This window comes from Schistocerca piceifrons, chromosome 6, assembly GCF_021461385.2.
Source record: "Schistocerca piceifrons isolate TAMUIC-IGC-003096 chromosome 6, iqSchPice1.1, whole genome shotgun sequence".
NCBI lineage: Eukaryota > Metazoa > Arthropoda > Insecta > Orthoptera > Acrididae > Schistocerca > Schistocerca piceifrons.
Window position 1 is genome coordinate 198,959,488 of NC_060143.1, and position 12,629 is coordinate 198,972,116.

The 12,629-nt window shown below is 44.5% G+C and overlaps 1 protein-coding gene across 1 annotated transcript in view; it reads right to left on the reverse strand.

Annotated features, from left to right (window-relative positions):
- The window catches only part of LOC124803234, a 121,501-nt gene that overhangs the window by 78,076 nt on the left and 30,796 nt on the right, over nt 1-12,629 (reverse strand). Inside the window, exon 3 of the mRNA XM_047264414.1 lies at nt 10,230-10,478. Coding sequence (XP_047120370.1) covers nt 10,230-10,478 — 249 coding nt within the window. The remainder of the gene's footprint in view (nt 1-10,229; nt 10,479-12,629) is intronic.

Here is a 12,629-nt window from a genome sequence, read left to right on the forward strand (position 1 = left end):
TATTACAATATCGGAGAGAAGCGAGAACACTTTGATGCTGAATGCAATAGATAATGAAGAAATCAAATTATTAAGGAGATTTCAGGAAGGCAAATGCGAGGTCAACAGGCGACAACTCGATGCTACAAACGAGGTACGCAAACTCTTGGCTAACGTGGAGAATCTTCTTGTGTGCAGAACCAAAAAGGGAAACCACGTGCGCAAAGGCGCACAAGACAGTAACGAGGAATGTGATGCCTGACATGAGGACTACGAAGAAACTAGCAAGCATAGGGATGTAGGGAAATATCGGGAAGGGCACACAAACCTGTGTGTATGTTCTTACAGGAGAGAAGCGAAAGAATTTGACTATAAACACTTTCTCTCTTTGCGAAAATTCGAAGTCTTCCGCAACTCGGTGAACGGGATGCACCCACTTCCTTGGTTTGAACAATACCAGTTCTGTCTACCACCCAATTGGCCAGAAGAATATAAAATATAATTTATGTACAGGCATCTCAAGGCTGAACCCGCGGTGTGAATGAGAGCTGTAACGCGCACGTGCACGATGGTACGCGAGTTTGAGCACAAGTTTCTCTCAGCCTATTGGTCCGACGCAGCGCAAGACCAGATAAAGCATAAGATAATGATGTTACCAAATTTAAACCAATCTGGTTTTGTGAGTCCTGCGCAAGTGTTTGAACACATGCTGCAGAGCAGCCAGTTTCTGTACAACCCTTACAGTCCAGGCGAACTGATAAGGCTGTGTATAATTAAACTTCCAACTCAGCTGCACCATATTGTACTAGCCGGACGGTGTAAGGACGATTTAGAATCGTTTAAACTACTCTTACAGGAGTCAGAGTACAACATTGGCGGGTGAGAACAGGAAAAGGCACAGTTCGCAGTAAGAGACAATGTAGGACGAAACCAGAAAACTAGTCATGGCCGCAGTAAAACGCGGAAGTGTATGAACTCATGGGTAGGCGAGTATGCAGACGGTAATTACCAACCGTATAAAGATAATTGGGGGAACAGAAACAAGCATGGCAAATATATAGAAACGAATGGTGTAATGGCCATCACAAGATGTGCAATAACCGCAATAGAGGAAAACACGAGATCAGTAACCAGCTGAGCTCACCACGAAATAACGGTGAAAAATATAGGCAGGCCCCGGAGAATAAGAAAAGGGATACTATACCCACTGATGTGGAGATCAGACAAGCTGATCCCCAAAAAAACCCACTGGAAATGGAGGGAAAACAACAGTTATGACCAATGCAGATCAAGGGAGACGGTATTAGTCCACACCCGATGACGGAAAGTTGCAAAGTACGTTACATACGTCAGGAAGATATTAGGGAAACATTACTTCAGGAACAAATGGATAGCAGGATTTCAGCCATTACTCCTGTGATTACCATCCCAGTGAAAGGGCTATCGCTGGACTGTGTGATCGACACAGGGAGTCCAATCTCGATTGTTAGTGCGACTGCATTCTGAAAATGTGGGGAGTCGGAAGCTTGGCCGACATTACCGTTGTGAGGGACGAAGGTGAAAGGGGCAACATACGGTAAAAGTGTAGAAGTAAAGTGGTAGGCTAGGATCATGTTCAAATGCCAAGACAAGGAGTTCAAGGAAAACTTCTTCATTGTGCTCTTAATGAACACTGAAGTAATTTTAGGGGTAGACTTCATGAATGCTCACCAGCCAATTGTAGACTTGGGTGTAGGTATCATGTCTCTAAACAGAGAGAGGAACCCTGTTGAACTGAAGTTCGATAATTGGGTCATAAGGGACGAGTCTGAAGCCAGCTGCCTACAAATTCTCACCTACCCGGAATACCACCAGGAACTGGAGACCCTCGTAAACTGTATTAGTGGAGCAAGCTTGCCGCTATCAGGCACAGAAGGGACGGGGTTTTCAGAAAAATATCTGAAAAAAGGATGCACAGCGTAGGAGACACACCAGAGGATGCCCATTAAAGATTGCTAGAAGTTTTAAGGGATCACGAAAGAATCTTTTTGGACGCACAGGGTGCGATAAATGGCTTTGACTACAAGGTCCAAGTACGGGAACACAAAAAGTTTTTCGTGAGGCCGTACCCCGTTCCGTTAGCACATAAAGAAAAAGTGAAGGCAGAGGTCGCAAAGATTATATGAGCAGGACAAAATCGAACACTACGTGAGTTCGTACAACTCACCATTTTAAGTGATATACAAAAAGGATGAATCAGACTGACTGGTGCTGGATTCTTGACAAATCAAGCATAATTATTAAAGCAGAAACAGACAGATCGGAGAGCATGGGAGAATTATTGCAACTCGAACAGTCCACAGGTGTACTGCCGGTTCATAGTGTCCAACGGGCACAATATTTCGGTGATCAGACATGTCGCCATCATCAAGTGCGCTGACGAACTGAGCTCCTGAGCGCGGGCGGCCGATTTAAAACCCCTCCCCCTGCGAGCCGCTCTCTTCGCCGTCCGCGCCCGCGCGCTGGCGGTCGCAAAGACGTGGGCGTCGGAATCTGTCGTAGCGTTGATGTGCTTTATACGTCCGCCCTGGTCGCCAGTTCGAACTTCTTGCTGAGAGTCTTCTTAATTACGTTCAATGCCGAGTCCCAAGCGTTGCTGAAATTGTACCCACAATCTCGGTTGATAAGATCTTCCCTGGTGCGAATTTCGATAGCCTCCCTTATAACGCTGTCCCAATATTTACAGCTCTGAGCCAGGATCTAGGTACGCTCATAATCCATCTCTTGTTTCTTGGACAAACAGTGCTTTGCTACTGCCGACTTATTTGGATATTTCAGTCGAGTGTGCCTTTAATGTCCTCAGCAACGATCTTCGATGGTGCATACTGTTTGTCCGATATAAGTCTTCCCACACTCACAAGGAATTTGGTATATGCTGACCTTCCTCAAACCGAGATCATCTTTCACACTTCCCAGTAATGCCTGTGTTTTATTGGGCGGGCAAAAGATGGTTTTAACTCGGTGTTTCTTTAATATAAGGCCGATTTTCCCCGATAGTGCGCCATTGTATGGAATAAAGGCAGTGGTTACCTCTTCTTCCGTGACTTTATCCATCTCCACAGGTTGTGCTGTTGTGGTGGGACGGAGAGCGCGTCTAATCTGACATTCCGAGTACCTGTTTTTTCGGAACACGATTTTGAGGTGTTCCAATTCCTGGAGGAGATTCTCTGCATCTGGGATGCTGCGTGCCCTGCATATTAGTGTTTTTAGTACTCCAATCCGCTGAGAAGGGTGGTGGCAGCTGTCTGCATGCAGGTACGGGTCAGTGTGCGTTTTCTTCCTATACACACCGTGGCTCAGGGTTCCATCAGCTCTTCTCTTGACCATAACGTCCAGGAATGGTAATCTTCCTTCTGCTTCGGCCTCCATAGTGAATCTGATGTTCGGATGTATGGAGTTCATGTGTGTAAGGAAATCCAGGAGCTTATCCCTACCATGGGGCCAGATGACGAACGTGTCATCAATATAACGGAAGAAACAAGTAGGTTTCCAATTGGATGACGCCAAGGCTTCCTCCTCGAAGTACCCCATATACAAATGCGCGACCACCAGCGAGAGTGGGATGCCCATTGCGACTCCATCCGTTTGCTCATAGTATTCTCCATTAAACAGAAAATACGTTGAGGTCAAGATGTGCCTAAAGAGTTCGGTGGTCTTCTCGTCAAATTTCTGCCCAATAAGCTCGACTGACTTTCGTAGAGGCACCTTGGTAAATAGTGAAACCACGTCGAAGCTCACTAGGATATCAGTGTATTTCAGTCTAAAGTTGTCGAGACGTTTCACGAAATCCACGGAATTACGGATATGGTGAGGGCATTTACCTACATAGGGACTAAGTAATTCAGCCAGATATTTTGCTAGCAAGTAAGTAGGTGCCCTAATGTGGCTGACAATTGGGCGCATAGGTACCCCCTCTTTGTGGACCTTAGGGAGTCCATAAAGTCTTGGTGGCACAGGTCCTTGAAGTGACGCACTTCTTCTGCTGCTTCAGGTGGTAATCGGGCTGCAACCTGTTCCACTGCTCTGACGATGTCCGCGACCGGCGTGAACCTAAGGGTGGGAGCAAAGTTGAGTCACTTCTCCAGAACCGAAACCGCATCATGAGACAGCTCTATGTCAGTGAGATTGATGATAGTCTTGCATGGTGCCTCCAGCAATGGTTTATCCGAGTGATGTGAGAACCTTGAAATCTGATGTCTAGTGGCCTTTTTATGTGCAGAATCGGCTGTCGTCCAGGTAACACCATGCACCCAGTCCCATGTCCATGAATTAAACTGATTGGCCAGCTTAAGATGGAGTTTAAATAGTACTTGGGAGTTATATTCAAGGCTGCGTCGAGTAAAGTGCACCCTCTCACGTACCAAGGCAAGCCTGGCCCATCTCTTAATATTCTTTGCTGCTGCAGAATCGATCTGATGCGTGACCTTAGCAAAGTTTGGCACAATCTGTTCAGTACAACGTCTCTTCAGAAATGCAAGAGCACTCAGCAAATGGCATCTTCGGTGCCGCAGCTTGCCGAGTTTCTTCATGCTGCATTACATCTCCTCCCCGTAAAGGTACATGATGAGATTCTTCAGTTTCTCCCGGCGTATTTGTTGCTCGAACAGTCCACGGGTATACTGCCGGTTCATAGTGTCCAATGGACACAATATTTCGGCGATCAGACATGTCGCCATCGTCAGGTGCGCTGACGAACTGAGCTCCTGGGGGCGGGTGGCCAAGAACAAGACCAGGGCTCTACTCAAGGACGCGAATCTATCAGATGGGGACGCCGAGATATTGTCACCTCAAGGACCTGTACCACCAAGATTTTATGGACTCCCTAAGGTCCACAAAGAGGGAGTGCCTATGCGCCCAATTGTCAGCAACATTAGGGCACCTACTTACTTGCTGGCAAAATATCTGGCTGAATTACTTAGCCCCTATGTAGGTAAATGCCCTCACCATATCCGCAATTCCGTGGATTTCGTGAAACGTCTCGACAACTTCAGACTGAAAGACACTGATATCCTAGTGATGTCTTGACCTCAACGTATTTTCTGTTTAATGGGAAATACTATGAGCAAACGGAAGGAGTCGCAATGGGCATCCCACTCTCGCTGGTGGTCGCGCATTTATATATGGGGTACTTCGAGGAGGAAGCCTTGGCGTCATCCAATTGGAAACCTACTTGTTTCTTCCGTTATGTCGATGACACGTTCGTCATCTGGCCCCATGGTAGGGACAAGCTCCTGGATTTTCTTACACACATAAACTCCATACATCCGAACATTAGATTCACTATGGAGGCCGAAGCAGAAGGAAGATTACCATTCCTGGACGTCATGGTCAAGAGAAGAGCTGATGGTACCCTGAGCCACGGTGTGTATAGGAAGAAAACGCACACTGACCTGTACCTGCATGCAGACAGCTGCCACCAACCTTCTCAGAGGAATGGAGTACTAAAAACACTAGTACACAGGGCACGCAGCATCCCAGATGCAGAGAATCTGCTCCAGGAATTGGAGCACCTCAAAATCGTGTTCCGAAAAAACGGGTACTCAGAATGGCAGATTAGACGTGCTCTCCATCCCACCACCACAATACAACCTGTGGAGACGGATGTAATCACGGACGAAGAGGTAGCCACTGCCTTTATTCCATACAATGGCGCACTATCGGGGAAAATCGGCCGTATATTAAAGAAACACCGAGTTAAAACCATCTTTTACCCGCCCAATAAAACACGGGCATTACTGGGAAGTGTGAAAGATGATCTCGGTTTGAGGAAGGCCGGCATATACCAAATTCCCTGTGAGTGTGGGAAGACTTATATCGGACAGACAGTACGCACCATCGAAGATCGTTGCCGAGAACATTAAAGGCACACTTGACTGAAATATCCAAATAAGTCGGCGGTAGCCGAGCACTGTTTGTCCGAGAAACAAGAGATGGATTATGAGCGTACCAAAATCCTGGCTCAGACCTGTAAATATTGGGTCAGCGTTACAAGGGAGGCTAACGAAATTCGCACCAGGGAAGATCTTATCAAACTAGATTGCGGCTACAATTTCACCAAGGCTTGGGACCCGGCATTGAATGTAATTTAAGAAGACTCTCAGCAAGAAGTACGAACTGGCAGCCAGGACGGACGTATAAAGCACATCGACGCTACGACAGATTCCGACGCCCACGTCTTCGCGACCGCCGGCGAGCGGGCGGTGACGGCGAAGAGAGGGGCCCGCGGGGGGAGGGGGTTTAAATCGGCCGCCCGCCCTCAGTAGCTCAGTTCGTCAGCGCACCTGACGATGGCGACATGTCTGATCGCAGAAATATTGTGCCCGTTGGACACTATGAACCGGCAGTATACCCGTGGACTTTTCGAGCAACAAATACGCCGGGTGAAACTGAAGAATCACAATTAATTCAAAGTTTCCATGGAGTGAAGGTATTAACCTCCATTGATATGAGAACCAGTTACTGGAAAATCATGTTGTATCCAGAGTGTAGGCAGTAGACAGCATTTTTGTGTTGTGGGCACTGCTACCAATTTAAATGGCTACTGTTTGGACTGAATGTTTCGGCGGCATCGTTCATACGAGGCCTGAACAGTATCCTTCCTAAGGACCTACATGAGAGAATTACATTATACATTGACAACGTGCGAACAGCGGAGAAATCCTGGGAAGAACACTATGAGGTGTTAAACCGTTTATTAGACGCTTTTGAACGAGAAGTTATAACAGTGAATCTAGAGAAATCACTGTTTGGGCATAAGAGAATAAAGTTTCTAGGTCACATAGTTTCGGTGGATGGGATACAACCCGACCCCAAGAGAATCAAAGCGATTGCTGAATTTCCAAGGCCAACAACGAAGAGGCAACTAAGAGGATTCTTAGGAGTTGCAAATTTTTTCAAGGAATTTGTGCACTTAAGCGTGCCGGCCATGCCACGTCTCTGCACGCTAACAGGCAGGAATATGATTTGGAATTGAGACGCGCAAGCACAGGACGAATTCGAAACGTTGATCGAGGCATTAGTAAATGCACCTATTCTCGCACAACCAGACTTGAGTCACGATTTCTACCTCATGACGGACAGTTCGGTGAACGGCATTGGTGCGGTTCTGTTTCAAGGAGAAGACACTAACGATTGGTCGACTTGGAAGCCCATTTCTTTCACGAGCAGATTGCTGTTGCAAGCAGAAAGAAACTACATGGTCACAGAACTCAAGGGGTTGGCAGTTGTCTGGCATTCAGTAAATTTAGATACTTCTTGTATGGAAGGAACACGAAGGTTTTTACCGACCATCGGGCACTACAATTCCTGATGTCGGTAAAGTTGGCCCACAGCAGGTTATCTCGCTGGACGCTTTACCTTCAAGAACACAATTTTACAATCGAGTATATACCAGGGTAAAAGAACCTGATTGCAGAGGCTCTCTCTCAGGCTCCGATAGGCCTAAGACACCGAGTAGACGGTGACCCAGGCGAAAACAATTTCAGCATTTTGTACCTGAAACACGTCACCTCCGAAAACTTTGTGAGAATGCCACTAAAGAATATCGGTGGCAAACAAGACAAGGACCCCATACTCAAAGAAGTGAAGGAAAAGTGGAGGGACAGAAATCAACTGCCATTCGGCAATACTATAGGGTAGAAAATGGGATCTTCTTCCGGAAACGGAGCATAGGAGAACCACGGGGGCTAGTGGTAATACCAGAGGAAATGATCAATAAACTAGTGTGGTATGTCCACCTAAGCTATGGACACCTTGGGGCGTGGAAGAGCTTTCAGAAGCTTTGCGAGGCATTCTATTTTAATACTATGCTAAAAAGAATGCAGTAGGTGATCAGAGTGTGTAAGCTATGTCAAAGGACCAAGCCACCCACCAGATCTTTCGCCACTTCGATATACCCGATAATTCCAAACCGGTTGCGAGAAGTCGCTGCAGTGTACTTGTTTGGGCCAACGACTTGGATGAAGTCTGGCTATGCGTACATTCTTGTATCCATGGAGCTAACATAAAAATTTGTCTGCTTACTCCGCCGAGGAAAGCAAAGGGGAAAATGGTGGTGGCAGCATTTATAAACAATTTCGTGCGAGAAGTCGGGCCGGTCAAACAGGTAATCTCGTAGAACGGGCTGCAATTCCAGTCTCAACATTGGCTGCAGATGTTAAAGTGGAGAAAAATGAAGGCGAACTTCATCTCATTGTTGCACCCATCGTCGAACCCCGCAGAATGCACCATGAAAGAGTTAGGGCTATACTGCTATACAGTTACCACAAGCACAATACGTGGGATGTGGATATAAAGGCATTCCAAGAAATTCTGAACGAGTTGTCGAATGCATCAAAGATGTTGCCACCGGTATTAGTATTGAAAAATAAGGAGCCTCCGAACTGAATCAAAGATTTGGTACCATGGCCAATAGAAAGACATCTCCAACACAAGGCGTAGGTTCGGTCACACAAGTTATCAAATAGGGGGAGCAGGATCTGCAAAAAATTCCTTAGCATTTATAGTGGACCTTATCGAGTGCGTTGCATCCCTCACGCCAAGGCTATCGAAGTCCAGACCCTACAGACAAAGAAATCGAGAGGGCTGCATCACACGTCCAACGTGAAGCCCTTCATAGAGCAGCAAACAGTGTCAATGTACAATTTATGTAATATAGGTCAATAGCGTTACCTTGTACATTAAATCTCACTCATAGATTTTGTGGCCATAGTATTATGTCCTAAATTGTCAACAAGGCAATGTACGTCATCTATGTTAAGAGTTAAAAGGGTAAGAACAAGATTTACCAAGAAAAATTAATGAAAAAAAAGATACTACATTTTGTGGAGAGAATTTATGTTGCAGCAAATAAGTCTTCAGCAGCGCAAAGAGGAATGGAGCAAGACGCCATATGAAGTGTGCCTGGGGCATGGAAAGGAAAAACAAAAATAAGGAAGCTGGAGGAGTAAATTACCGTATAAATTAAGGTTGTAGAATGCATGGTAGCCATTGAAGAGTGCACTTTGGGGTGATGGTAGTTCTGTGTTTGTACTTGTTAATGTAGTATTGAAGCATTCTGTAATAATTTAATACGCATGGTAAAAATTATAGTACATGTTCTATGTATTATGTGTGAAAGTAGCTAGAAATGAGTAGTCATGCATGTGGAAAATGTGACGTCACCAGGGATGCTTTCTGCCTAGTTAGTCAAGATTGTCTGTGTGTGTTACGCATATGTGTAAAAGAATGTGACATTTGAGGTGTGAATGACATGAGAGTGTAAAGAAATGAGTGGGTTCTTTTCATACTCGATATTCTAGCTTCCTAAGTAGTGTTGCTAGGATACACAAAGCATTGGTAAATGGTTCGTGGAATCAAAGTTCAATTTATTTCTTATTTACCATTAAGTAAAAACACTTCAAGTGTCCTAAAAAAATTCCTTTATTGTTGTAAAGCTATTGAGGGAATGATTAAGAAATGAGACTATTGTAAATTAGTAATAGAGTATTTGTTTACATAATAGTTGGCTGAATCACAAGCCATGGTAAATATAATTTGAAAGTTAACGCCATAAGGCACAATATTAAGAATCATTGAAAAGAGATAAATGTTAGAAAATTATTGTGAAGGGTGTATTGAGAACAGTGTTCCCCTGAGCACAGATTCACATCAAGAAGCAGCTTGCAACTGGGGAAAGTGGAGGCCGCAGGCAAAGGTGGTTAGCAGTTGATGATGGCATGAGTGGGCTGCATCTGGAATTCCCTGATTGAAAAACTCTGCCCGCAGTCGCCGAAGGCGATAATGTGAGCTCTCCCCACCACCCGGTGGAAGTGGCGGCCACCCCAGGCTGTCGAGAGCAGCACGAGCAGCACAGGGGTGTGGTGAGAGGTAGTGACCCACACCTGCTGAACGCCCACACTGACAGGCGACACGCCCCCCAACGCTGAGGGAGTCGCACAAAAACATCAAATGGTCACGGGCAGTCCGTGCAGACGACCCGTAAGGCATTGCGCTGCCAGCTTGACAGCCATTGCCAAACACAAAACTGAAAATTACAGCACCCACAAGAGGCGAGCTTGGTTTACCATAAGCCAGTCGTTGTGATGCAGCAGGATGGATGAGAGAAGAAAGACGGGTGCATGCAAAGGGCGTGGCAACAGTGGTGACATGTCAGCAACACCAGCACTGCCACAATGTCTGCAGTACCGATTCAAGAGACATGTCAGACTCACCACCCGAGTCGAGCACGGAGGGACTGCAATAGGAAGAAAAGGGAATGACGCTACCGAGGGGGTGACGTCATGAGCAGTGGCTGTCAGCATAATACTTGCTGATAAGGCCACACTACTATGAAATGTCAGCCATGTGGGTCCAGGCACTCGCGTCATCACAAGAGTTGATGACAGCTGGGGTGAGATCATCCTACCCAGAGATCGACACTCACCTGACGTGGAATCACTTGCCACCATGTCCTGATGTGACTGTAAACACGAGGCACCACAGGTCCTGTTGAGCTGCTGCCAAATCGTGAGGGAGAGGCCAGAGGTAAGGAGTTTATCTGAGTGACAGAGGCACAGTTTACAGTCCCTAACACCTGCACAACAAGTTTCTCCCCCCATCCAGCAAGTAGCCCAACACGGATGTCCTCAGAATGTCTCAAGCCTAGTAGTGAAGTGTATAAAAGTGCTCGGAAGTGCCACATATTCCACAAAGGTAGAGCATATGTTTGTTTTACAGTGGAACTGATTTTATATGCTTAGTATCTTTATGTAATTTCTCAGAAATGTACTTAGGTTAATGACAGAGACTGATTTCTTAAAATCTGATAGTTGTAGCAAAAAGGAAAACCTATTTTCAAACTGATCTTTTGTTTTCTAACTAAAGAAAATATGGACCAATGTTAAAGAAAGGACTTTACCACATTGATCCGAAGTTCAGTAATGAAATTTAAAAGCATTTCAACGACTTTATGTGATAATCTCAGAAAATTCAATCATATTTGTTTGCCAATTTAAAAAAAAAAGGGAAATATTTATGAAGTGCCAAAACAAGCTTGGGAATTTTGCATTAACTGTACTTGATTAAGTTGCTCATGTAATGTATTTAAATTTTTCACGTTTAAAGATTTTATGTTTTCCTGTGTCTTGTAGATTATTTCAAAGGAGGCCACACTTACGAAAATATATTCATAATATGAGTGCCCAAAAGTCGATTATCGATTTGTATACATGTTTTATGAGACTTATGTATTTGTACATGAGTATGTGAAAGATTCTTGGGATTTCGAATGTTTAAAGTGTAGAAAATGATCATGTCTTTGTAACAATTTCAAAATTGCACTCACGTACATAACATTTAAAATGGAATGCTTGGCCGAGGTAATAGATGAAATGACTTGTTTTCAGCTTAAACGCTAAGTCATATCATGTATGTTTCCATAATGATGTCTCAGAACTACATGAGCCTATATATTACTGTGTTAGGATTATGTCAATATTCACTGAATGAGAATAACTCGTTAATAGTTAATAATTTTCATATATTATGTTCTATATATTGGAGGATAAGAATTTTTGTACTTAAAAATAGTGATCAATCATATATTTACATGATACATCTCCTGCCACTAAGATTAAAAAATGTTTGGAAATGCCCTTCCAAAGCAAGGACACCTACTGCTCATTTTTTTCTCACAAGGCGAAGGTTATGTAGTGCCTCCACGTGGCTTGAAACAACAGTCAAATACTCAAAACACACCTGGGTGCCCTTCTGACACTCAGGGAAGATCAATATAAGATTTATTATTCGGAATTATGTTATATTATCACTCTTAGTACAGTCTGCAAATGTGAATGCGAGTCGCCTGCTGACTTGTGCGTGGGCTGTCTGTTCTGGGTTCTGTGTATGTGGAGATGCAGTTCAATTAACCATTGTATTAAGTAGAGTGCAACTGCACTGGACCAGAGAGACTTAAGTTCCCCATGCATTAGCAGGTCCCATTAGGTTGGCAAATAGCCGCTGTGCAGACTCTCTGAGCCCTTCTGGCCACTGTGTGTGGACCCCGGATGAGAGGAAGTGGTTAGGATTCCCTGTTGAGACCCTGGTGAATATAGACGCTCTGTGTGATGGCTCCTATAGTCATCTTAGTTAGGAGAGATAGTCAGTTTGGATAAAATTGCTGTTTTTATTTTGTATCACTGACGATGGGCCAGTATTCCATATAATCGTACTGTTAAGGAAAGTGAGTGATCAATGAGTATTTTTCATGACTTTTATTAAATAAATGTTGTTGTTATATAAAATTCTTAACTTGGTCTCTCGCAGCAATGCTATATTTCCGTTACCATTCCATTTAAGTTATTCAAATTTTCAACCAATATGCAGAAAGTTTGTGTAGTGGTGTTCGCTCATGCAAACAGTCTTAGGCATCTTTCATTAAATTTACACAGGTGCCTTTTTGAAATTGAGGATGCCTGCCAAGGCTTTGCAGGAAGCAAGTATCATGCAGCTGGTCCACGGAAATTTCTTTTGCGATAGTCACATCTCCATCAATACGTTCCCCTTCAATATTTATAGAAACTTCTATTTGGCTTTTAATAGAAATGCCTTATTTGTACTGTGGTTAGCTACAG